This window comes from Fulmarus glacialis, unplaced genomic scaffold, assembly GCF_000690835.1.
Source record: "Fulmarus glacialis isolate BGI_N327 unplaced genomic scaffold, ASM69083v1 scaffold36524, whole genome shotgun sequence".
Taxonomy (NCBI): Eukaryota; Metazoa; Chordata; class Aves; order Procellariiformes; family Procellariidae; genus Fulmarus; species Fulmarus glacialis.
Window position 1 is genome coordinate 1 of NW_009206753.1, and position 26735 is coordinate 26735.

The 26735-nt window shown below is 46.1% G+C and overlaps 2 protein-coding genes across 2 annotated transcripts; one reads left to right on the plus strand and one right to left on the minus strand.

Annotated features, from left to right (window-relative positions):
• Nucleotides 1-266: 266 nt before the first annotated feature.
• On the plus strand, nt 267-6927 carry LRRC41 (leucine rich repeat containing 41; the record flags this gene model as incomplete). The annotated part of the gene is made up of 8 exons (XM_009575867.1): nt 267-337; nt 1082-2246; nt 2663-2908; nt 3771-3935; nt 4280-4378; nt 4872-4994; nt 5927-6002; nt 6693-6927. Coding segments are annotated over 8 exons (2180 nt in total), but the record flags the coding sequence as incomplete, so codon positions are not given.
• A 1164-nt stretch (nt 6928-8091) lies between these two features.
• RAD54L (RAD54-like (S. cerevisiae)) lies at nt 8092-25820 on the minus strand (the record flags this gene model as incomplete). The annotated part of the gene is made up of 16 exons (XM_009575868.1): nt 8092-8560; nt 9747-9910; nt 10860-11039; nt 11147-11225; nt 11529-11652; nt 11793-11903; nt 12018-12148; nt 12588-12662; nt 14803-14929; nt 16827-16977; nt 18792-18916; nt 19377-19665; nt 22144-22213; nt 22982-23117; nt 24888-24948; nt 25701-25820. Coding segments are annotated over 16 exons (2145 nt in total), but the record flags the coding sequence as incomplete, so codon positions are not given.
• Between the last annotated feature and the right edge of the window lie 915 nt (nt 25821-26735).

Here is a 26735-nt window from a genome sequence, read left to right on the forward strand (position 1 = left end):
AGGCAGGGTTCGTGCAGTGGCGCGGGCCCTGCTGTAACTTTGCTCCTTTTGAGGACCAACAGAACCTGCCATTTTTTAACTTGCATCCCTTAAAAGATGGTGGTCTTTCCCTCGCCACAAAGCACCGTCCTTTTGCTGCAGTTGTCTGGGTTTGCACCTACCCAGCACTGCCCTTTGTCTGCCCAGTGCCCCTGCGAGCGCCGGGGCAGGCCGCTCCAATGGGGAGAAGGGATGAAAGTGCCCAGTTGATTATATTTTTCCCCCAGGCCTCTCGACGCAGCCCATCTGGCGCAAGCTGTGGGACGATGTGATGAAAACCAGGCCGCCCAACTCGGAGGTGAGGGGACGCTGCTGGTGGGAGAAGGGGCACGATGTAGGCACCCTGTTTCCGACATCTTCTGCGAGGTTTCGCTTTGAAGCCTGCCGGTGCTCCTGGCCACCTCCGAGCGATTGCTGGCGCTTGTTTATAAGTGTTCATAGAGCTCAGGACCAAGGCATTACGCTGGTATTACAGTCCTTTTGGGAAATGGGGTTCATAAAAGGAACTGTAGTGTACAGCCACACCCTTCATCTCACAACAGTGAGTTTGCCAAAAGAATAAATCCTGTCTTTAGAGATGTAACTCTTAGGGAAACAGAGGGTAAAAGCAGTAGAAAAATACTTACAGAAGACAGTGAGTTTAGAAGAATGGTTTTATGTAGGAAAGCAGCTCCATTGATTCGGTATTGCAAAAGAATCATTAACAGACAACTTAATCACAGCCTATAAATAGACACTGGGGAAGAAAATTCCTGATGATGTGGTTTTTAATAGGTAAAAGCATGGCTTAGCTTCAAACCACTGAATATGTTTAAATTAGGCCAGAAGTGGGATGAAGAGAGCAATGGGAGTAACTCAGTTTTTCAACAAATACACTGAGGAAGCGTTTTGAGAACTAGAAAGGTAGTCTCAGTTGTGCTAGCAGTAGGTTTTTTTGGATACCACATTTACCAGGTTAGCAGAGAGCAATAATTTAACTTAAAAAGAACGAGAAAAATTGTGGCTGACTTTTTGTTAATATGGCCCTGTTGTTTAATTGCAGAATATAACCTGTTGGAGGAAGAAGTTCCTTGAAACATTCTTCTCAAACGTTCTTCACGGTGTCTTGGATATTTCCTCTGACTGGCGTCTCAACGACCATCACTTTTCACCCCTGCTCCACAGCTCCCCACACGTTTCCCAGCTTACCCTCTGCAACATGCTGCAGGGCGCGGTGGAGCTCACGGCTGAGCACAACCAGAAAGTGCTTGAAAACCTGGCTGGCTCCCTGCGGATCCTGAAGTTCCAGCACCTCCTCTCCTCCGACCAGTCCATCAGGCGTTCGCTGGTTTTACTTCTTCACCGGCTGATTCACCATGGCTCTGTCAGCCAAGTGTCCATGTATTCCTGGCCTGTTCCCGACACGGTTCTTCTCGTTCTCATTTTGAGCATGAGTGCTGGGTTTTGGCGCTCGGGAAATGCTCTCGCGTATCACAGCAGCCCATGTGGCCTTTGCAGAGAGGAGGAGAAAGCCCAAAGGCAGGAGTCACCACAAGAGCGAGCAGAGAGGGGCCGTTATGATGAGAGGGAGTGGAGCGATGGTGAGAACCAGCAGGGATCCTCCAGGGCCGCAGAGGAGGCTGGTGCAGAGGTGAATGGATACGGGGCTGACCCTCGCCTGAACTCTGTCCTCTCCGGACCGAGAAGTCCTCCTCTGCAAAACCAAGCGTGTGAGGAGGCAAGCAGCAAGGTGCCCTGTGACCGCACCAGCATTCAGGGAGGATCTTCTCTCTGCGTCTCAGACCAGCTGTCTCGTCACCCTGTTCTTCGAAAGACACGCAGACGGCTGAAATCTGCAGTGGGGAAGAAACGTCGCTGCCTCAGACGAAGCAGGGGACCATATACTGACCCAGAAGACCTGTATGATTTTGTTTTTACTGTTGCTAGAGAAGATAATTCAGGGTTACTTGACAAAAACAGCGCCACAGAGGGAGAAAACGCTGAGAACTGGACTAGTTCCTCCCCAGGATCTCCGTGCACTGGCCATGCTGGCTGTAAGAAGAGAGGAGGATCTGCTGGGATCTTTTCTCTGAAAGCTGCTCACCGCTTCCGAAGCGTGTCCACGCTGGAATTGTTCTCCATTCCTTTGACTGGGGAGACATGTCGGACTCTGAGTAACCTGCTGAGCTCTTGGGTGTCTTTAGAAAATTTGGTTCTGTCGTACAACGGTTAGTGGTGTGAACAGGTTGCTTCCTTCCACCTTGGGCTAATGGTCTGACTTAATGCTCAGGTTTACCCTGATTTTATTTTTACTGGAACGGGCATTGTAAGAGTATTGGTACCTGATCTTGAGAATGGTAGAGATGGTTAATGAGTGTGAGGACTTGTTTGAGGGAGAGAATGGGGCCCTTCTGCACCAGAACAGCCCTCGGCCGTGTGCTTAAACGCCATCCAGAGACGGCGAAGGGAAGAGCCAGATCTCCATCTCCCATATACACAGTCTAGCTTAAGAACGTGTGGACAAAGCAGTCTGTGAGTTTAGCCTTTGGCTTAGGTTGCTTGGCCATTGGTGCAGCTCCAGCTGTGTGTGCGTTGGTGTCTGTACAGGCACAGCTAACACCTTTCTGTACAACTGCTGTTCCAGGCCTGGGTGCTAACGTCTTCTGCATCCTCTCTGGGCTCCGGGCCCTCTCCCGCCACTCGGACTGCCACCTCCGCGTGGTGCGCGTGAGCGACGTCTTCTCCCACATGCCTTGCATGGAGCTTGTTCACTGCATCCTGAGCGCCTTTCCCCAGCTCCACACACTTTCAGTCAGCTTCGACCTCAAAAACCAGCTGGAGGGGAACAGGCCAGAGGGGAATCCAAACTGCAGTGAGGTAGAAATCCCAGGTAGGAATCATCATTCTGAGTGATTTGAACTCTACACTGTTATAGTAATGTGTAATTAAGCAATTACAGCCTCACCTTTCTGATTTAGATGGTGTTGCAGTTTGTCATTTCCAGTCTGTGACGTGCTCTGTGAAGCCTGAGTCTTGGACAAAACATTGTATTGCTGTATGCCAACCTGCTGCAACATCAGCTTTGTACGGGGCCAGTCATAACCTGCTAGCAGTGACTGTCCATGCAGCCCACGGGGGAGCATGTCCCACCAGATTTCTGAATTGGTTGGGAGCTTCTACTTTGTCCATCCTATTGACTGAAAAGCTCTAAGCCTTAGATGGACCCTTAAGCAGAGGGAAAGCATCTCTTGATCATCACAATACCACAGGTGATGGCAAAGCACTGCCCAAGCCTCTGGATTACAGTCTGGGAGCTATAGCAGCGTGTTCTCAGCTCACAGGTCTCTCACCACCCTTGTTAGCCCTTGAATGACCAGAAAAGCAGTAAGCAAAGCCTGAGCGAGTATGGAGTGGGGCCAGTGAAGAGCTGTGCTCTGGGAAGACACTGACTGGTTTGTGCATAAAGGGTGACCTTATCTCAAGCATTGTTTCACTGCCAGAACGCGGTAGAAATTGGTGGCCCTGTGGTCTGGCTGGAGTCCTGAAATGAGCCTTAAGTGATTTACATTACCATAGGTCTGAGTTGCCATAGAGCTCTCTGAGGCAGGGCGCATCGCATAGGCACTTTCTACCAACCTAAATGGTAGTCGTGTCAGGCACACGGACTGCTTGCTTGCTCTACAACCTAGCTATGTTGAAGACGGGCCCTCCGGATCAAGCTCTTTCATTGTTGTTTGTTTTTCTTCTCTTAGAGAGCTGCCTGGAGCAGCTAGAGATCCGATTCCCCAGGGAACCTCTGCACACCGCGTTCCTGCTGCCAGTGCTCAAGGCGTCGAAGTCCCTCCAGCAGTTGTCCCTTGACAGCGCCACACTGCCCTGTTCTCTGGAGCTTGGGCTCCTTTTGGAGGCGCTGAAAGGTACTCTGCTAACCTGTAGGTAGCATCACTACGACACACCGAGTAGCTTCCTTGCTGTGATCTTCCATCCTTTAGCATGAAGCCAGCTTAGGTGGGTCCATTTCTTCAGTGCGGACATCCTTGAAGTCTATTGAGAAAAGGAGATGGGTGTCGGCCATCCCACTTTCTGTGCTGAGCATGTGAGTGATCCTGCACAGCAGGGTGGTTCCTTTTTAATTACCCACAATCCAGCACAAATTATCCACAGTCCAACTCAGTTTCTGGGTGTTAACTGATAGTTGGGTCAGGGTCTTTTTATCCCAAGGACGTACAGTACTTTACCTGAGAACTTGTTTTGCTTTTAGAGTGTAATCCAAATTTGAAGAAGCTGAGCTTTCATGATGTGAATCTGGCTGAGCACCAGAAAGAAGTTCTGCTTTTGCTTCAAGATCCTGTCCTGCAAGGTACAGCAAACTCCTGGGTGCTGTTGCTTGGAAAGATGCTGCAGCTGGCTGCTTTTGGCTGGCTGACTTTTAAGAGGTGATCTTCAAATGTATACAGTTTAGCCAAATGTCACTGTCCCTGGAGCAGATCTGTAGCTGTTGGCAGAGTGGAAACGTGTCTGGTTCTTTGGGCCAGCAGGGCAAAGAGAGGAGCAGCTGCAAAGCTGGCGTACACTGCAGAGAAGGGTCCATAGTCTAGGCTATAAACCAAAGATTTTTAACCTGCAAAGCACATCAGCCTTTAACTGGGTCAGCTGGCAAAGCCACTTCCCTGGGTGCGATCTCTGCTCTCTACCTGTGACAGAGCGGCGGTGCTGTTGTATGCAATCTGCTGCTGGGGAAGCTTTGTTCTTGCATACGGATTAGGGGCTGGAGCTGTCTGCAGAATGTAATTTTGGAATAATGAAGCGCACAGGGAGTACTAATATGTACTGTCAATCCATTTCTTCTGTAGAAATCACGTTTTCCTTCTGCCGGCTGTTTGAAAGCTCTACTACTGAGTTTTTGTCAGAAATAATCAATACAGTGAAAAGAAATTCATCTTTGAAGAGCCTCAAACTGCCTGGGAATCGCCTTGGTGCGTACGGTGCATGTAGCTATGGGGCCTTGACCTTAGACCAGCTCTCAGACATAACTTCAGGGTTGGAGTTAGGACCATTGCTAGCTGGTGACCTCAATGCTGACCTTAACACATGCATGAACAGAGCGGATTTAGTTCACAAAATAAGGAACACTGAGTTCATTTTTTTAAAGTCAGAGTTTCAGTTGCGTTCAGCAGTGTACCAAGAGCCCAGGTGCTGTGTGGGCATTACAGTTGCTTTTCTCTGCAGCAAAAGCAAGTATGAGCAGGACTCCAGATTTGACTGAACACTGATCTGCTTCAGACTCTTTAACAGGAACAGATCTAGCAGCAGATGCACCGCCTCTCATTCAGAGGCGCAGGTTTTGCCCACGTTTGGGCATTTTGTGCCTTAAAAGCTGTTGGCAGCCACTGGAGGGATGGGAACAAGTAAAGGAAGGGTTTGTGTCAAAGAAGTGGAACAGAATTTACAGAAGTGATAGGCTTTTTGAATCACAGGCCAAGTAGAACTGTTTGAGAAATGAATTTCAGGTAAATCCAGAGTATTGTTTTCTGTTCTTTTAATGAAATGAAACAGGAAGGCTTGGGATCTTGTGAAATACACTTAATTTCTAACATTTGTGTTTAACCCTGAGCTTTTGGCCATTTTTAAAACAAAGCTGCATATTGACTTCTCAGACAAAACCAGGGTTTTTCTAGTGAAACAAACTGCCCTATCAGCAAATGTTTCCATTGCCTTGAACACTATGCTCAGGGGGAACTCGCTTTAGGCCACTGAGGGGGACGAACTGAGGGTGCAGAGATGAGCCCTTTTTGCTGCGTGCATATGCTTACAGCCTCCTTTCTGCACTGTTATCCCAGCCCTGTGGTTGTTTAAATACTTGACAGTTCCCAGTTTGCATCTAACACCCACATTTCTCCCCTCTTAGGGAATCACAGGCTGGTTGCCCTTGCAGACATTTTCTCTGAAGATTCCTCCTCTTCTCTTTGCCAGCTGGATGTCAGGTATTCTGCTGCTCTAAACACACTGAATTCCTTGTTTTGGGAGGGCCTGACGTGAACTGGGCTCAGACAGCAGGAGAAGCCTGAGCATAGTTTTGTTCCTTCCTCAAGGGAATGTGTGCCCAAGAAAAGCTTAGTCCAGCATGCAACTTCATATTTATTTACACATCTATGCAGGGGAAATGACCTTTTGATCTCCTAGAAACACCAGGACCTGACACATGTTCTCCAGATTTTCTCAGAAGGAAGAGATAAATGATCACTAACTGCTGGGGCTTGCACTGGGACCTGTAGGTTGGGCCAGGCCCCTTGGTCCAAGCAGTTGACAGCTGCTATGAGACTGAAGCACTCCTGGCACTGCTTAGCCAGCAGCTTAGGTCCAGCAACATTTTAAGGCCATAGCTAGGTCTACTTAAGTTAGTAGTAAGGAGGCCAGGATAAAGAATTTAACTTGTCAGTGGTTACCACCTTAGTTTTAAAAAGCTTCCAGCCCTTCATATTATTGTGCTTCAGTTTTGTTTTTCATCAAAACAGACCAGTCACACTTTGTATTGCTGAAGAAAGTTACACTTTGCATTGAAACATCCTCAAGTTCCTGCACTGGCAGTTACTAGAAGGAACAGTAATTCAAACTGCTCAAATTATAGCCTAGACTCTTAATGACTTTTTTTTTGTCCTTCTTTCCCTGGAAAGCTCAAATTGCATCAAACCTGATGGGCTCCTGGAGTTCACAAAGAAGCTGGAAGGCCACATCCAGCAGAGAGGGGGACAGATTCAATTCACACACCTCCGCCTCTTCCAAAATTGGCTGGACCAGGATGCTGTAACAGCTCAAGAAGCACTTCGGCGTCTCAAAGCTGTGTGCAGTGTGGTCAATGACTCATGGGACTCCTCCCAGGCCTTTGCTGACTACATCAGTGTCATGTGAGGGACGCAGGAGCAGGAGAAAACTGATCAGCTTGAACTAAGCAGTTCAGTCCCTGGCCAATTAAGATTTATTTCACAGCACAGGTGGGGTTTTCTTCCCTGGTTCAAGCAGTATACAGTTGTTTTTGTCACTCTTCTATTCAGTTGAAGAAGGGGTACCACAGTGAAGTGACACATAAGACCGTGTGGGTCAACAGCTGTATTTCCAGGTCATCTAACTTACTATCTTCTCAGTTTGAGTATTTTAAGGGGGACAGATATCAAATGAGCTTCTGTGATTTCCTGCAGATCTCTGGACAAGCAGCTATTTATTTCACTGGGTGTTGTTACAAATTTCATGTTGTTTCAGCCAATGTCTCATTAATAACTATATATCTCCATCGTTGGAGAGACTCAAAAGCCATCTGGTGTGGTCCTTGGCAACTAGCTCTAAGTGACCTTGCTTTTGAGCAGGGACATTGGACAATATGACCTTGAGGTCCCTACCAACTTCAACCATTCTGTGGTCTGTGAAATAAGAACTCCTCCCTCCCCTTAAAGGGAGTAGAAGAGAAGCTAAAAAAGTGCCCAGCCTTGACCTTTTACATTTGGAAAATTTTACTTTATACAAAAAAAAGTTCTTTATGTACCAAGTAGCAAGCTGTTTATTTGCAATCATGTTGCCCCTCTCCAATGTCTGCAGTCATTTTACAGAGGTTTTAAATAGTTTGTTCTTTTGTAACTTTTTTATAATAAAAATATAACTGAGACCCATAATGTACCAAAGTGTGAATTTTATTACTGGCTTGTAATGTGGTCTAATTAAAACACTCTGCTAGATCAGGGGATCCTGCCCATAATAAAGCAAGTGGTTTTAGAAATGGAGTTACCTTAATAGAGTCTGATTTCCTACTGCCTGCATGATCTTTCAGGCCAGATGTTCAACATACAAGCTGAATTTTTCTTCCCTTGTACAAATCCTCTTGTTCTGAGTAATCAGCAAGGTTCACATTTCACAACAGAAATGGATCCTGCAAATTTCTGATCAGCAGCTGTGAGCCATAGCTGTCAAGGAAAATAAACACGACTGTGCACATCGAGTGCTATAAAACTGCAAGCTTAACTTAAACCTGAAGACAAAACCTGGCTGAGTAGAAGGTAGACACCAGCAGCATGAGAACCAGTGCTGAATCTGATCAAGCGCACAAGGTCCAGTTATTCCCAGTTCCTAAAGGGCTGTTTTTCAGGCACACAATACAAAAGCCATGGACTCCTTGCTGTTGCAGTGGACTGAAGAAGGGCCTTCCAGCCCCTCAGAAACCACGCTGTTCTGCTGTTCCACAGCCGCACAACAGTCCAGCATGTACTGCTACCCACTGCCCCTTTCCTTGAAAGGGATTAAAGCGGGGTGGACTGCCACAGCAGCCTGCCCTTGCCCCCACAGGGGACAGTGTTAGGGAATCCCTCGCTGCTCCTCATGGGAGTGGTGATGAAAAGTGAAGGTGACAGCGGCATCCCATGCAGCCTTCAGCACAGAGTCCTGCAGGCCCCGCTTATCAGCGCAGTGGTTCCACTGGGAGAGGTCAGAGGTACAGTCGGACCCTTCAGGAGGGGGCCGTACCTGGTGGCCGTTCACGCAGCGACGACACTTGATCCTGGAACAGAGCCAGCGCAAGGTCAGTGAAGGTTCCTCCACTTCTTTAGTGTAGGGGTTGTTTAACAAAATGCAGCCCAGTAACATTTGGATTAACTCCCCTTCACCTTCAACACTGGCAACTGGATTTTCAGACAGGATTAATTACTACCATGTTTAAATGAAATGCACAACCGCCTTCTGGCATATGCGACAGATAAGGAATGACTCTCACATTTTGGAAATCCTGGGGTTCTCTTTCTAATGGCACTCCCCCTCCGTGGGAATGGTCCAGCAGGACCCAGAGGAAGTTCAGGAGGAGTTTCCCCTGAAAGGTGAGGGATGTTGTTTAGAGCAGATCTCGAGTGAACACCCCTACCGCTAACACATTCTTAGCATTGAATCAGGCTTCCTGAGTTCAAGAGAACACACCATGCTCCAAACAGCTCCATCGTGGCTGCCACCACGGCCACCAGGTTGTGCTCAGGCTGTTTTGGAGATACCCTACTGAGCTGCCACATAAGGAGACAAAGAGCAGTAGCAGCAGCCCTGCCAGCAAAGCTTGTTGCCATGCAGACAAGATACCTACACAGAGCTAAGCTTTGAGTCAGCTTAAAACTAATCCTCTTCACTTCCTGCCTGAACTAAGAGTCTTAAATTTCACAGTGAAGCATTTTCCTGCACTCCCTGTCCTCTTTCTGGTGGCTACAATACCACAGGTCTCAGGGATGGGGAGAAGGGCAGACAGTGGAGAAGAGGATTCTTTTAGTCCCCAGCACAGCTCTTGGGTTTGCCTCGTGAATTCTCAGCAGAAGCAGCGGCCCTGGCAGCAGAAGCAGCTCAGCATTTGGAGATCACAAACCACCAGGAGGTGAGCGGAAGGAAGGACCAAGTTGGGCTCCACCAATTTGAACATCTCTCATCAATTTCTCTCTTTTCATTAGCTGCAGTTATTTCACAGCCTCCAAACACATGCAGCAACAAGATAGTTTGCTCACTTGTCCAGCCAGCACAGCTTTTCTAAGACAACAAAAAGGGAGGACAGCAAGGAAGTGCTCATCTCCAGGTGGTTAACAGCTTCAGAAGCAGAGACACTGGAGGCCCTCTCTCTGAGTTTCCTCCTTTCCTGAGGAACCCCTGAATCAGCAGACCAAACTGTGGAGGGGTTTTTTTGCTGACCCCATCTGTTAGTCATTCAATATACTCACTTGTCATGCGTGTCACTGCTGGTGGTCTCATTCAATGTGAAGAGCTCCTTCAGCTCCCCGAGTGAGAAGTGCCTTTCTACATCCTGCTCTTCATCCACCACACAGCTGCTGAGGGCCTTCTTGTGGGTCTGACGTTGGAATATCTTCTCCTCTATGGTCCCTGTCTACAGGAAAGAGAGTCAGAGATGAAGCACCATTGGGACACTAGCATTAAAGGAGGACTACATTGGGAGTGTCACAAATCAAATGGCAGCAAGCTGTCAGGACCATTTAGTGCCTTGCCAGACCAGTACAGATAACAGGCAAGTTTCACCAGCTGCACTCCAACCATGTCCTATTTGGTTGCTGATCTAACCCAGCTCTGCTTCTCTTGTCTTTCACCGTGACTACAGGAGTGGATCCAACAGAGATATGGATGAGGAATAGGTGGAGCTGCCACTTGTGTCTGGAGCTCACACACCGCACCAGGTTGTGCTGACAGGAAGGAAGGGAAAGGAGCTGAGCAGCTACAGCCGCTCCCTGACAAAAAAAACCAAACAAACACAAACCAAACTCCTCCAAAAAACAGCAACAAGGGCTAGCCCTGGGTGACACAAGCATCGGCAATATTTGCTGGTTCATCCACACACAGATCAATCACACCTGCTATCTGGAGGGAGATGACTACTTCTAGAACAGATGTGCAGAAAGCCCAGTGTGCCCCATTTTGAAGGCAAAAATCTAAGAGCAAAATGACTGTTTTGCAAACAAATGTAATACAAAGGAGGGGGGTGATTAATCATTAGCAACTTTGGCATCAGACACCCCACAAAATTAAAGAAGTCAGATGCCTAAATGACTTCAAAGGAGCATCCTATCTGGAAAGCCACAGTAGTTTCTATTTCTCAGAAGCCAGTCACCATTAGAAACCAAGGCCTGCAGTAATGACCGTCCAGCTTGAACCTTCATGGTTTTCCACAGCAACACATCTAAGGGTAGGAAGCAATTAAGTTCCAATCAATTCTGGTCACCAACACAAAAGAGTTCTTCCCCGTCTGGTTCCAATCACAGCAGCTGCAGTCTGGGCTGGCACCAAGAACTGCATATTGAGGAGGAGAGAGGAGTAAGACTCACTGAAAGCAGTCGATAGATGTAGCATGTCTTTTTCTGGCCATCCCGCCACACACGAGCCATGGCCTGCTCATCGTTAGCTGGATTCCAGTCTGGGTCAAACATAACCAGTCTGTTAGCCCCAATCAAATTCAAACCGCAGCCACCTGCTTTGCTGCTTAACATGAAGATAAACTCAGGGCTCTGTGGAAAAAGGCAGACTTGGATTAAACTACAGAGACAGTCATACTTTTACTCATAGCATTCAGAACTGGCAGGAGAGCTGCTCACATCTGACAGGTTCTACTTACTGAGGGGCTGTTGAATCGCTCCACAATCTTTGCTCTCTTTTTAATGGACATGGTGCCATCCAGCCGGACATATAAATACCTAGAACATACAGCATTTACTACAATCAGACTGCTGCAACCTTTAGAGCATCCTACTTGAAAAAGAAAAATCTTTCACAAACAGCCTTGTAACAAGCGCCCAGGCTTTAGGAGCTTTTGCAGAGGGCTGGAGCTTTTCTGCTGAGTGACCCCAGTAGCCAAAGCACAAGCCACATTAGTTCCAATTCAGGAACACGTGAGGTAAAAGACAGATCAAAAGTTCCAAAAAATAGCCAGTTTCTTTTACAGTGTAGGCTGCAAGTACAGTCTTGCAGGGTTAAAGAAATGAAGCCCAAAGACAAACCTCCTGTTCCTGCAGAGCTTTTCAAATAGGTCCAGTGTCTGAGTGTAGTTAGACACTAAAACCACCTTGTCATTACTGGTGCTTTTTGTAACAGCAAGGATGTAGTCCAAAACCAGCATCTTTCCTGGATAAAAAGGAAAGAAGAAAGCTAGAGCAGAAGTTCCCAAATTCCAGACCTTGAAGGGGCTCTTGATAAGATGCTAAATACAGTCTCATGACTGCCTGTGTTAGGCAGCACATTTGTACTGTTGAGTTCCACAGTACCTGAAAGCTGGGGCTCCACAGATTTCGTGCTGTAGCCAGCAGGGAACAAGTCCAGGGCTCCCGTAAAACCTTCTTCCTCTTCCACACACTTATCATGGATAAGAGCAGGGTCTGGAGAACAAACAGAGCTCAGACTGTGGCATGCACAAGGGAGACCAAAAAAAAAAAAACAAACCCCACCAACAGTGCAAAAAACAAACCCATTACATGAGTGGAACAACTTACGATTGCAGAGCTTCTTCAGGGAAGTGATGGAAGAGAGAGATGACACACTGATTTTGCCCTCCTTCAGCTCCTCCACTGGCTTGGCTTGCTTCAGGAAGTTCTTATACAGCTCAGTCTGCAGAGGTGTCAGCCTGAAACAGAGCAAGAGCTCTGCAGTCTCAGCCTGCCCCCAAACCAACCCCATTCTTCCTCTTCCATCTACATAGTGTGTTCCTTTTAGCTCCAATGCTCAATTTTTTAGCTACAACATGGACAGCCTAGAACTGTCTCCAAGGCTGATGGTAGAGCATTGATATCTCAGCCCAGAGCTGGAAGAGAAGCTTGCAGATACTCTGAACAGCCCAGGGCTCTGCTGTACAGAGCTGCCCAGAGGACACCAGCTGGCTGGCAGAACCACCAGTTGAGGGTTGTCCACCCCTGCTTCAGGAGGAAAAACAACATATTGCCAATGGCTACAATCTCTTTCCTAGAGGGAAGCAGTCACCATAAGCATTGAAGGGATTTTTGCAACTTTTTAGTCCTTTCTGTTGCTCCTCCCTTTTCCCAGGCACAATACAAGCTTTTTGGTACCTGCAGCAGACCACCTGCTCAATCTTCACTGGCAGGTATTTGGAGAGGATGTCCGAAGTTCTTCGGATTAAACACCTGCAGGGAGGGAAATGAAGATCAGATGCTTGGATGACGTCAAAACTCTGTTTTATCAGTACTATTCCTCATGAGCTCAATAAAAAGTCCCTTTGATATCTAATCTCCAAAAGTCTGTGACAGTCCAACATGTGACAAAGGCCAGACACCCACCATCCACACTAAGCCACGCTAAAAGGATCCATCAGCCCATGCTACAGAGCCCAATACAACCCGCTGTCTTTGTGAGGCTTCCAGATTTGGTTCATGAGATTTGGAGCGATCAGGCATGATTCCACCTAACAGAGCCCAGTCCCTTAAAAGAGAAATTCATCTCTTCCTCAGACTACCAACAGCATTCTCAACTTGAGTTGCAACACACCAGTGGCATGGACAGCAAACAAGGACAGGATTTAATCACCACACACCATGGACATAACCCAAAGTACAAGAAGGCAGCTCCCCACGTAATAACATAGTAGCCATCCTCAGCCAAGATGGGTTCGTTGTCTGGCCCAAGATTTCAGCAAAGGGCATATCCTTTGGGGCTGTAGAAACAGCCCATGGAGCAGTTCTACCACACTTCAGAAAAGATGGGATGGACTAGAAAAAGTGCTGAACTGAGCAACCAGAATAAGAAAGAGGTGGAGAAACCCAGTTCTGCCAGGAAGCATCGAAAGTATGATGTTACGAAACCTATGGAAGAAAGACAGCAGGGATACATGACAGCCCCAAAATCTGTCAAAGGCTGTTAAAGAAAGGAATAATCTGGTCTCCAAACCTATAAGCAGTAGGATGAAAAGTAACAAACTTAAACTGCAGTAAGGAAGATTTATGTTACACATTAAGAGCATTTCCTAACTGCAAAGACAGTGATGCCCTGAAAAAGGTATCCTGGGGAATTTGTAAGGTTTTCAGTGCTGGGTGGGGGTTAAGTAAGGGACGGTTTAGGTCTAACACCTTCTACCTTGGGACAGCAAGATGGACTAGATGCCTTCTTCAGGGCCCTTCCAGCCTTACACCTATGATTCCACATATCTTTGCATCATTGTTTCATTTGTAATTCCTACCAAATTCAACCGATTCATCTGTTACTACTTATGTGCTTCATCTTACCTATTCACAATCATGACTGTTGCACAATAAAGGAAAGGACACAGAGCTCAACACAGCCAGGCACAAGCATTCGTGAACACACTTTTACACCCTTTTCCATCAACTATAAAAGAAATAAATGCACCTCAAGAAGGAATAAGCTCTTCTCCACCCAACCTTTCCTTTCTTCTAGGCTTCTGCAAGCTGACCTGAGTCAAGGTCAGAGCTGTCTCTATAGAGAGGCTATACTCAGTGTGAAATGCAATTTACCATGGCTATGAACTGCAGGATTGTATTAGTGATGGTTGCAAAAGTTCGCATTAAAAAAAAGAAAGAGCAATGAAGACTCCAGCAACACTGAGAATTCAAGAGAGTCTCTAGTAAGGTTCTTATAGAGAGACAAGCAATTGCCAGCAGATAAATTGGTGGATAAATTGGTTGTATTCATGAATAGAAAAGAAACCACATTCAAACAAATACCAAAAATCAACCAAAGAGAAATTAGACAGCATTTTACATCACAGAGATGCTTCTTGGGGATCAAAGTTACATCTCTGACACTAGTAGTCTAATCCCATTAGCACCACAAAGCCAGCACAGCTATGAAAATCTGAACTGGACTCTTTTGTGACTTGGGCAATCAACAGCAAAACTGAGCAATGTTCCTTATATTCTTTCTGTCTGACACCCAACATCTGGGCTGGATGGATGTCAAGTCTGACCCAGTTTACACTGTAGTTCTGTTAACACAAATAAAAGGATGCTGCCTGACTGTTCAGATCCCAGGAGAAAACATAAACATAGGAGTCAAATCATGATTCAGTATCTGAGTACATTTGCTTGGGAGTGACTGCAGCTAAGTGTGCCATTTCAATGTGCTGTTTTTCAGACTAAATCTACATGCTATGTAGATTTCTTAGGCAATAAATACTTGCACTATCACTTGCTGAATAGACTTAACTGGCAAGAGAATTCATAACAGCTACAACTGTAATTTTGGAAAGATACCAGTGTACACCAAGGGTTTATGCAAAAGCTCTGCAAAGAGAAGAGGGACGAAGTTCACCTGTTCACAATGCTGATCAGCTCTTTAAGCCTCTCTTCCCCTCTGTGTCGCTCAGCTTCACTTGCATCCGCATCTCTGCCTTTCAAGATGGGAATTTCAAAATGTCTTTTAAATTCCTGTGCAGTGCCTGTACGAAACAGAAGTGAAAAGGTGACAACTACTACCAAATAACCTTTGATCAGTACCCCACAACCCCAGTTATCACACCGCAAGCATGGGGCCCAGCAGATAAAACAAACTCTCACCCCGTTGGTATGATCTGCTTTCCTTTCTAGCCAGGGAAGATTCAAACAAGGCAGGCAAATCTGTACAACAGAAAATCACAATGCACTGCCAAAGGTCAGACAATTATAGTTAAACCTGAGTCCAGTCAGGCTTGTACTGTTTTTGCTCACATTCCAGCTATACTTTTACTCCCAGATTTTGTCCTTGCAAACAACAGCACAGGCATTACGTATGCCTGTTCCAAAACTATCTGTAATCAGTTGCTTATTATTGGTCACAGGCTGCAAGTGGGAAAATGACTACTGCATGCATGCAGCTTTGCTGGCAGCAGTCACAGTATTAACCTCATCTGAGAAAGAATAAACTGGAAGTACAGGGAGACTAGCCTTGCCCAAAGTACAGGTCAAGGGGGCAGGGGAAAATCACATCAGCTCCCTGTAATAACTACCCAAAATCAAAGCACATGGAAAAAGCAGATGTAGAACATCTACCACCTCGTCCCATCTTTTCCTTGAGAAATCCTGGGGGCAGAATAGCTGAACAGAAAAAGATACTGCCCAAATGCTGCTTGTAAGACTAAGAATCTGATGAGTGGTGTTTAACTAGAGTTGTGCGTGCACTAGAATTAACAAGAAGCCTCTTGGACTGGACGCCAAACAATCTGAGACAAACATGGGTGACGAGTTACAGAAACAAGGAAATGATTTACAGATTGGTTTATTTTCATTCCTTGATAGAAAAAAAGACCTCTCTTGACAAAGACAAGCTGCTGCACACTGGAAAGCAGCAGACCTGCTCCTAATCCAGTGACGCAGGAGAGGATGCAAAGACTATTTTGCTTTTAAAATGAAAACAGAGCTTGCAGACATAAGCAGACCATAGGAGCCAGAGACAGAATATTTCAGTCTGCTACGAGCACGAGCATTTGCAGAAGGTGTTTGATCCTGAAAACTCACACTAATCAGTCTCTCCCCTCCAGACTTTTCTTTCTATCTCAGATGAAGTTAACCCCATATTCACAGGCCTCCCTTGCCTTAAAAAACAAGAGCAGTCTTAACTATGCTAGACTTAACAAATGCTAGACATCACCCTCAGCTTTCTCTCAGATTATCTGAAAGTGGAATGGCAGACTGCCAGAAATTCGGGCTTTGTTGCCTAACTCTGCCACAAGGTACATCATTCTGCCTTGCACCAGTCACTTCAATCTCCTGTGCCAGATGGATACAAGACAGAGTAGGAAAAAGCTGTCCCCCAGGCTGCCTCTGTACTCAGCGCAGAGAGCATGTCATGTCTCCATGAAGCTTCTCCTACAAAGACATCATTCCTGGCTTAGCTTTCTGAATTTGCTATAGCCTAGGAGTGTTGTGGGAAGTACCATTATGAGCTGGCTCTTCCTGCCCAGTAACTCCTGCAGTATCTCCAAGGGCTTATTGTCAGAGAAACTCCTAGCCTACGTGGACATTTTGGCTGACCAGTATAGCTACACAAGATCAGCCATGTAGTACTCAGGGTTATATATCCATTTTACCTTAATAATTAATTCCCCTTCCAAAACACTTGTTAGACTGGGGTACTTTAAATTACAACCTTCTTGAAACAGAGCTCTGATGATATACAGCTGCTAGAACAGGGGACCCTGATCTAGACTTTCTGGATACAAACTGAACGAGAATAAGTCTCCAAACTGTACATGACCTTTCCTCTCACTAACGTCTTGGTTGCTGCTTTCACTGGCACTGGTAGCTAGGAGAGGCCTTGCCAGCAACTTCCCCCTCTATCGTGTCTCTCACACGTCTTACCTAGAATGCCTGAATTGACGAAGTGCACCAGGCTGAAATATTCAAGCAGGTCATTCTGAATGGGAGTGCCCGAGATAAGGACTCGTCGAGGTGTATTTAAGCTGTTGAGAGCCTGGTATGTTTGGTTTTCAGAGTTCTTCAGTCTATGGCCCTTTGAAAAAAGAAAAGAGGAATGAAGCTGACAAATCCACTGGCCCTGATAGGAAGCAGCTTGGAGATCCTCATCAACACTGACATGCTGTATCTCCCACAAGGCATCTCACCACTTTTCCCATTCCTGGTAGTGGATTAAGCGTTGTATGTGTATTCAACTGTTGTGACAGACTTCTTTCAAAGGCAAGAATCTAGTGGGAAACCTGAAGCCATTACGTGAGGAAACACGACATTACAAGCTTCCGAGACAAGGAACATCCAAGTCACACCCAGGAAAGAGGGCCTACCATGAAAATAACCACCATCACATGGTCCAACTATAAGAACTGTTTCCTGTTCGAAGATGGGGACATTTTCAGCTACCAAGACTAGGCACTGAACTCTGGACCAGTAACATTGCATCACCAAAGGTCAAGATCACAAGCCATTCAGACCACCTATATCCAGAACTGCCAGGCCTTTGCACACTAATAAAAGGAGGTTCTGCACCTCTTACAGGGATAATCTGAATACAGGCCCCATTTCCCATGTCTGGGAAAAGCAACTTTATTAGCATCTGAGTGCTATGCTGTAGGACAAAGCGTAAGTGATGAGATGCTTTTTACAAGTGCCAGACCACTGCAGAGCTGAGTATTTATTGGGAACACACGGAAGACACAAGGTCAACGACCTGCATTCCCAGCATCCCTAGCTGCTGGCCCCATCCCAGGGGCACTGAGAGGTGTGGGAGTTACATTTGTGAGGACACTCGCTCTTTTTAAGCTCCTCTCAGCACTGTTCTAGCAAATACAAAATCAAACCACTGGGTGGCATCGCTATTTAACAAATCCCTTCTAACTGGCAGCAGAGGACACCTCAATAGTGGCTGAGGCCCCCAGCTTGATCGTTTCAAGGAGGCAGAGGGCACTTGTTTTATTTTGTCCTTCAGAGTATCTCTGGCTCTCACCACCTATAACCACAAATAGGGAACGTTAAATGAAAAAACAACTCCACTTCAGCCAAGTAAAAGCAGAGCTTGACAACACAGGCTTGGCAAAGCTAGATCCAGCAGTCAGCGAGCAGGGAGTCAAGCCAGGACTGTCTCTTCTTGAACAAGAAACACATGAGGTAACTCCTCACCCAGCTCTCCTACCTCTGCCCCAAGCAGGAGGCTACAGAGAGGGGGGAAGAGGGTCCTGCCATGGGAGTGCCCTTCAAACTCCCCCACAAGCACAGAATAAGATGGCCAGATAAAGTAGCTCACAGCAGCCAACACTACACACAAGAGCATGCTGATCACAATCATTTAGGTTGGGAGAGACCTCAGGAGTCTCCAGTCCAACCTCTTGCTCAAAACAGAACCATGTTAAAAATTACTGGGCAGAACAGGAGGCCAGGCCATACAGAAAGTACTTCTCGCTTTAGCAAAGACAGAAACAAATGAAAACCAGATTAGCGAGCCAGGGCACTACCATCCCAACCAAGCAAGGCCTCTTTCAGAGTCAGAGACAGGCAGTGGACCTCCTTTCCGCTACGTATTTCACACTGAGAGGACCCTAGTAGGTTCCCCCACCTTGCCAGGGACCTACGAAGTGGCCACAGTTACCACCACCTGGATTTTCTTCACATCTCAGCTCCTGAAAACACCCTCTCTTGTTCAGGCTCACCCAGCATGTTACCAGTTACCCAGCGCCTCTCAACCACCAGAATGGGTGCTGTCCACAGCTAAATCTTGTTTCCCGCTGCCCTCCCCCCTTTAAGAAAGCTGAGCCAGTTTTGCCCAGATCTCAAGAAAACATCAGGAACAGATTCTCCTTAAAGATTCCCCCGTACCTCATCACATATGACGAGCCCAACACTGCCCTTCTGTAACGCCTCGGCGTGGAGTCGGAAAGTCTCATAGGAGATGATCAGGATGGGTGAAGGCACTCGCAGGCCACGCTGGTTCATAAAGCCAACTGCAGATGGAAAGGGGGAAAAGGTAAAAAAGAGGGATGAGGAAAACTAATAGAAAAGCGTTCAAGCTCTGTAGTCAAAACTTTTGCCTTAAAAATCTAGTCTGTTTCAATTACTCTGTAGCATCCCTTCTGCCCACGTATACCCAAGCTCTCTTCCCCACAACTGTCCCCATTTCCATCCCCCTCCCACCCCTGCCCACTCCTTTCCTGGCTTCTGGCTGGAGCAAAGAGGCACTGGGACTGACCTAACTTAAGCACATGACTGGAGTTGGATTATTCTAAAAGATCAACTATTACCAAACATGCAAGGGCCTGATCTAAACATGTTAGTGGAGAGACTTTCACCAGTCTCCAGAGCTCTGACAGTTCAGAGATGTTCACATCAGCTGCTGTAGGCTTCTTCCAACACAAGATTTTGACCTAAGCCAGCCAACCGCACCATTTGCAAACATTTCTGTACCTAGTTTACGGTCAATCTCTTCTTTGGAGCCTCCATCAATGGCCAGCGGCTGGATCCTTCCCCCCAGCCATTTCTCTACTTCATTGTACCAGTTTCTCACCAGGCTGGAGGGAGACACCACCATGGCTTTCTCAATTTCAGGCTTGCAGTCTGGACTTTGCCGGAGAAGCGTCCACATGAGTGTGATGCACTGCAGGGTTTTGCCCAGTCCCATTTCATCTGCCATGATACAGCCATGACTCCCGGGGATCCGCCGGCTCGTCACACAGTCCCCGAGGAATTTCACTCCCTGCCAAAAAATTGTTCTCTCAGAGCAGGATGGGGACATCATCAGAATGACAACTTCATTACAGCTTCATTACTGCAATCCACAGGACTGATACTACAACAAACAGCAAATCTATGTAGCACACCCCTGGGGACATGCAGTGTTCTAATGAGACAGAGGGAAATCACCTGAGACGCAGCTAAAATGCAGCCACATCTGGTTTGGAACAATGTTACTGGTGCCAAGACGTACCTCATAACATGCACGAAGTCTTACTACATTTTAACTGTACAATTATAACTAGCTTCCTAACATGAATTCCCAGAAATTTCTACCTTTGGCTGCATTAGATAGGCCCAGGCCATCAGCTAACCTGCATGAATCACTTCAAACAGATTAATCATCTTAACAACACCCAATTAGGTAATTTTAAAAACACAGAATCATAGAGTGAGCAGAATTGTTTCTGCTGCCTGATTAACTCCCAGACTACCCTCAGCACCCCTCATTGCTTCTGCCTAGGAGAGCAACGACTCACCTGGGGACTCAAGGTCTAAAGCAGATTTAGCTTCAGAGAAGACACAGGACTGAGGTTATAGCCCACGTAACATGGTGGGAGAAGAGCTCAGCCCTGCATTAGGCTCTGATACATCACCAAGACAGATAAAAGGGAAAAAAAAAAAAAAGAGACAGACTCTGCAAAATGTTCCTCTATCACGTGATGATAGAGAGTCAGAGAAAACCAGGGCATTGTGCTGGGAACGTACAAGCTCCCTGCGTTGTGTTAACAGAACAGGGAGTGAAGGACACAACCTAAACATACCTGGATGGATTCACCCCTCTGTGCTCCATTATTTAGGACTGCAAGATGGAGCATTTTTACTTGCACTTTCAAGTCTTTTTCTTTCTTAGGCCCTTAACAACAGGTTAATGAAGTTTATTTAAGCCAGCTGAACAATTATGAAACACATTACTGACTAAAAGAGCACATTTGGCTGGGGATCCAGTTGGGTAACCTCCCAGCAACTGGGCAAAAGACATGATAAACATGGAGCAAAGCTGTACAAGTCTGGGAGCATCACCTGAATAAAGCAGCACAGAAATCTTAGCAGGCAAAGACTTATTAGTCAGACTAGAACAGAGACTGCTTTATCAGAGATATTTAGCTGTCAAACAACAGACAGTGTGCCTAGGACACCAACATAACTATCATTACTTGACAATAGCACCAGCAGGCAGTATCTTACCCAAAAACAGAGTGCCTCCAGCTATGCAGCCGGAGACGAGCACTACACTGGGTCACAGGTTCAGTACGAACTCTGAGATAAAAGTACAAGCTAGGAGGAGCCCACAGTGCTCTCAGAGCCATCTGAAGATCTCCCATGCAGGGACATATCCAGCTTCACCTGCTTACCTGCAAGATCAGCAATCACAGCTTCCATCTGTGCTGCCTCTAGGCTTAAATGATAATATACTGCATCTGTGATGAACTTCAAACTGTCCAGATACCTACACTAGATATTTGGAGATTAGTATACACCGCTTCGATATTGTGATGTTGCACATATTTACGACATAAAATGTTTTTTAGTACTCTCCACTGGCGAATTCCAAGTCTATGTAGGTCATAGACAGCTCACACCTACAAAGGGCAGCCTCTGAATAAAACACAATGAAGCAGGAATCTACTCCACACTGTGTTGGGAACCATGGCACTAGAAAGAAGAGCGTTAGTGTTTCCTGGCTTAAAGACTGCAGATCCAATTAATTCTGCTGACCAACAAAACATACTAGTGGACAGTCTGCCCTGCTCAACTCAAGATTGGGCTGCAACATAATTTATTGCAACTATACCCCACCGCCTTCCACATTGAGTTGCACTCAGCAGAGCTAGATGTCCTGACTTCAATATAAGTAAAGGCTGGACTTTCAACCCTGACTCGGCAAGATCCCATCTCCCTGCAGAATCTGGTCTTTTCCTAAGGTATCACTGGTGACACAAAAGTCAGCCAACATATTTCCTAGACCTGTGCAACCAGTGCACAACAGTCACAGAAACTCCCCAGTTTCAGCTGACCTGATCTACAACCCCCCAGAGAACACACCTGTGCATTAGGCAGCATCATGTTTAGGCTGGGAGTGCTCTGACTTTGCTAGATCAGAGGCAAGAAAAGAGAAAGTTCTTACCCATAAGAAAGCAGTAAATTTCCACATTTTTAAGGACAAACGGGACTGTTGTAATAATCCTAGCATATTCTCTTGCTTAACACAGGACAGAGAATATTTGCAGCATTCAGGCCTTTAAGAGGATGGTTAAAACAAGTGTTTCACTTTGCATTTGCAACAGACTAGAGTCTGTTAGACTGTCACAGATTGTTAGTCTGTGAGGTCCATGTAGACCTCACAGTTGGTGGGTTACAACTGCAGCAGAGGAACTGCAGCTTTTTGAAATGCACTGAGTCCTCCAGCCATACCCTCAGGTCCCAATGGAAAACTTACTTCTCTCTGATGGGGCCGTAAAACACGGCTGAGGACAGGATCCACCACAACATGGACAGATGCTTTGTCCCTGCAGGAGGCAGTCAAGGAAGAAGACAGTGTGATTAATGAACTCGGCACAGCATAAGTTTAGTTTTTTTAAAATCTCACTGCTATACTGAGGACTCCGCAGTGGCATGAGGGAAGCAACTCCCAACAAGAAAGTGAAAGATGGATTAATTCAGTTTTGAGAATGAAGTCACAGGGGCCTGATCTACAATCTAAACCATCAGTAAAACCATGTATTCGGGCTGTGGTTAAAACAAGGGCAGAATGTCGTTCAGATGCACAGTTAAAAAGTCATTATTATTTTCCTTGTCTCAATAACAATATTGTAACTGCATTACTGGAGAGAGGAACCCCTTCCTGACAGCCCTTTTCAGTTATAACAACAGCACAGAAGGAACTACTTAAGAATAAAAACCATTAGGCAGCCTAACATTTGACTGTCAGTCATCTCCCTTTGCTTGTCCCTAGATGCTGATGTTTCCCAACTAACAACTATGCCATAAGATTTTCTAAGCAGCCTCTCCGTGTTTTCACCCTCATTTCCTGCCACAGGTTTAAATTTTTGATGAGTGGGAGATGAAACAGCCTGTGGAAGAACGCAAACAATTTGGCATGGGTACATTCCTTCTTTGATTGTTACCGTATCTGAACCAATTCAGAGGCAGAATACTTAGAACCAAACTTCCCTTGATGTTCAGACCCCAGTTCAGACACATTTGGGAAGAAAGCACACAAACCTACACGTACAAGGAGGTCAGAGCTGAAGCATTTGTGCCAGGTGATGACTCACTTGTCTATTTTCAGCTGGTCATGGGCACTCAGCAGCGGGGGCTCGTACAGAACCAGAGCTCCTTCTTCAAAAGGGTCATGGAGAGGACTCCTCAGCCCTGCCCGTTTGATACCCAGCGCGCGCAAGCCCAGTGGCCCTGAAAGCAAACAAAGGCACAACTCAAAGAACATGTTCTTCCTGGAAGAAAGCAGAGCCTTGCAGAGGAGTCTGATTACGTTTAGGAACAGTGAATTAATTGGATGCTGAAGTGGAGATGCAGGCACAACTGGTGCAGACAGCAAACCTACGCAGGTCAGTTGTTTGGCAGAACTCTTGCCAGCACAACAGCGGGTAGCTCTGCAGCAGGAAAGAATAGAATGAAGGAACAGAGGCAAAGATGGAGCAATGGCACTGCCCGACAAATTGGGTGCACCAAAATGGGCACAACTGGGTGCAGCAGATGCCATACATGTTGACACACAACATATAAGCTGTCTTGCAAGGTGACTGACAGCTTCATCCCAGACCTGCGCCACTGGCATCCAATCATAAACAGGCACAATGTCTCCCTCAGCTATCTCTGGGCATCGGAGCTACTCCTAGTAACCAAAGGTGGTTGTTCTAGTTTTTTGAAAGACAAGCAGGGTTCCAGAATGTACACCTCAGCAGCTCAATAAATACATTCCCACATACATAGTATATACTAGGTCAAATCCTCTGTTTGGATCACCTAACCCAGACTCAGCCAGAGTTGTATCTTTTATGCAAGGTCAGGAATTGATCTTTAACAGTGATGAAGTTTTACAGTATGATAGTTAGCATCATACTGCCATTACCTACTCTAGGGTATTATTTTCCCCCTACTGAGCAATAGTAGATGTTTGACCTTGGGGCCAATTTCTGCGAAAAGCAGAAACCAAGCACGAGTCCCTCTTCCTAGTATTATATTTTGATGTCACAGTTTTGGAATGGAGATGAACACAACAAGAACATGCATAGAAATCCACTTTCCCATCAAAACTCAGGCAACTGTGCTCCCAGGATTGATTTTGCTTGGGAAAGATTCAAGCAGAGTCAGTTTGCCCGCTGCTTGCTAAAGCTCCTTGCAAAATGAGAATGTATCACAAGCTTAGGCAACTGTGCATGCCCAAGAAAAGAGCACATGAAACAGCCTCATCTCCCAATTAAGAGAGGAAGATAACAGCCACAGAAAGCAGCTTCCCCAGTTACAGTGTTGTTTCAGCCTCCTGACAAATCTGCTCTTCCACAAGCTAACTTTGTCAAACTCTTTTGGGGCTTGTCATTTCATAGTCAGTGTCTGCTTACAGACATATTTTTATAACTAAAGTTTGAGTGAAACTGGTTGATCTGCACTTGAATTTTTCAGCTGGAGAGTGAAGGGGAAGAAGGGGACAAGAACAGGCCCATTTGTTTCTGAGATCTTATGTTTCACTGATTCAAACCAGCTGAGGCTTTGAACTTCAAAACTGCCTTGCTTTGAAGATCCACACACCAAGCCAAGTAGAAAGAAAACTGGCATATATTATCTTTTTCACCTATAGCCTTCTGTCTGTTAGTATCATTAGGGTATTATTTAGATGGTAAACCTTCATCGCTTGGAATTCATCTTGATTTTGTATATGCGATATGGTGTACAAAGTTCTGGCACTACATCAAATACATAGCAGTAAGAATACAAAATCCAATTCTGAAATATAGGATTATTCAAACTAAACACTAGTAAGAAGTATGAAGACTTTGCTAATGTGACAGTCTATTTCTTTCAAAATTAAGTCAGGATTTCTGGAACATATGCATCAGTGCAAAAAATAACAATAATCCCCACAGATATATTTGACAGGCCTGAGCATCATCTGTTTTACCAGAGTCAGTCAACACAGACAATCCTTAAACCTCCTCATCTTACCTTTATAATTTGGAATGGGGACTTTGAAGGGTTTGGACAAAATGCTGCGGATAAAAGCCTCCTAGGAATTCAGAAAGAAAACACGCTTAAGAAGTCTGAAATCAGAGATTGGTCGAGAAGGCAAGCCCAGGACATTTTTTGAGAACTCAATTTTGCCAAGTCCTGAGAGTCCCTCTATTCAAGCTTCAATTCCAACTATTTTCAAGAATATCCAAAAGGAAGAAAGTAACAAACCAGCGCAATTCCCCCCACCAACTCTGCTTTTCAGAACTATTTTCCTTTGGGTTTTCTAATGCATGAAATTGATTTTTCATAACTCCCATCTTCTCAAATCCACAGGCATTATTCACTTCTTTAAATGCTATCGCTTCCCCCTGCCTTGGTAATTCAGTCAGGCAATTCATGTCCTGTAAAGGAGCTGGGTTACACTGTAGAAACATCCATGCTGGGCCAGTGAGCACCCAGCCAGTCCAGCACCTGGTCTCCAGCAGTGGAAGTCCAGAGAGAACTGGGCATGCAGACAGCACTTGAGCCATCTGTGTGGAAAGCTACCCATGTCCCTGCACACTGCCCTTCACCTAGACCCCACAGAACTCTCTTATTCAAGATATCCATTATAGAAAGTACCCCCACCACACTTCCTTCAACATTAAATGGTTGGAGCTAGCAAAATGTGTCTGCTAAAGACTCTGTGTACATGTGACACTCCCATACACCTCTGATTAAATGGGTCCATGGAAGCATCTGGACTCTCTTGATGAATGAGCTCCGTATGCAACCTGCTATGGTGTGCTAGCAGTAACACCCACTTACATGTTGACTGCTATCCAGGCAGTGAGGCCTATTGGTCAACTGAGCCAAGGGTTTCCGGAAAGGCGACCTGTAACATTCTCCACTCTCCGTCTCACTGACAGGCTTCTGTCTCTTACGAGTCTGAAAAACAGAATCAAGACAAAACAACTCGGGGGCAGCTGGTGAGACCAGAAGATAGATGCATCGCTGTCACACTCAGTAAGCACCTAACCACACAGACAATCCACCCAACCAGCTGAGCATCTCTGAACAGACACAATCATTACTCACCCCCACTGCCAAAGGACAGAGCCAGCAACACCACCAAGGTCACCATGCCCTAAAGCTTAACCTGCATGAGGCCTAATATATTCTCCTAATTACAAAAATAGCTACCACCTTCCAATCTCTAAAAGAGCAGGCTGGTCTGTACTAAGATTCGTGCCCCCGCCAAAAAAAAGCAGAAGAAAAAAAAAAAGTAAGGGTTAATAGCATGGAACAAACTACATGAAGGTCCCCAGAGGCTCCCACAGCATCTGTTGTTACACAGGTGAAACACCTCACACTGAAACCTAAATTTCAGACACTTAGCAAGGCATGAAGATAAATAAGTCATTGATCTGTTTCCTGATTTCCTCTTCAGACTGAGGCATGATTTTAACCACCTGCTGGCATAGAAAAAGGGATTTGACATAGAAAACACTAGGTGAGACTCTTTGACCTGTATGACATAGAGCATAGCATCGTAACATTCTGTTTTGTCTTAAACATCTACCTATTCCCAGTTACCAGCCCTCTCACAAAACACTGGGAAGCTCTCCCAGGAATAGTTTTTTCCATAACCACGAAGCATCATCTATACACAACGATGCTGTTCTACCAACTACGTGCCCAGACACGAGTTTTCCCCAAACAGATGAAAACGCCGTGAACCTGGGGCCTGATCCTCAGTCCCCAGAAGACGGGGGCAATAACAACCTCCGATCAGGCACCGGGACTGACTTGGGCAGCGGCGGGTCCGCGGCCACCGCACCCCACAGCCCCCTGCCCATGGCT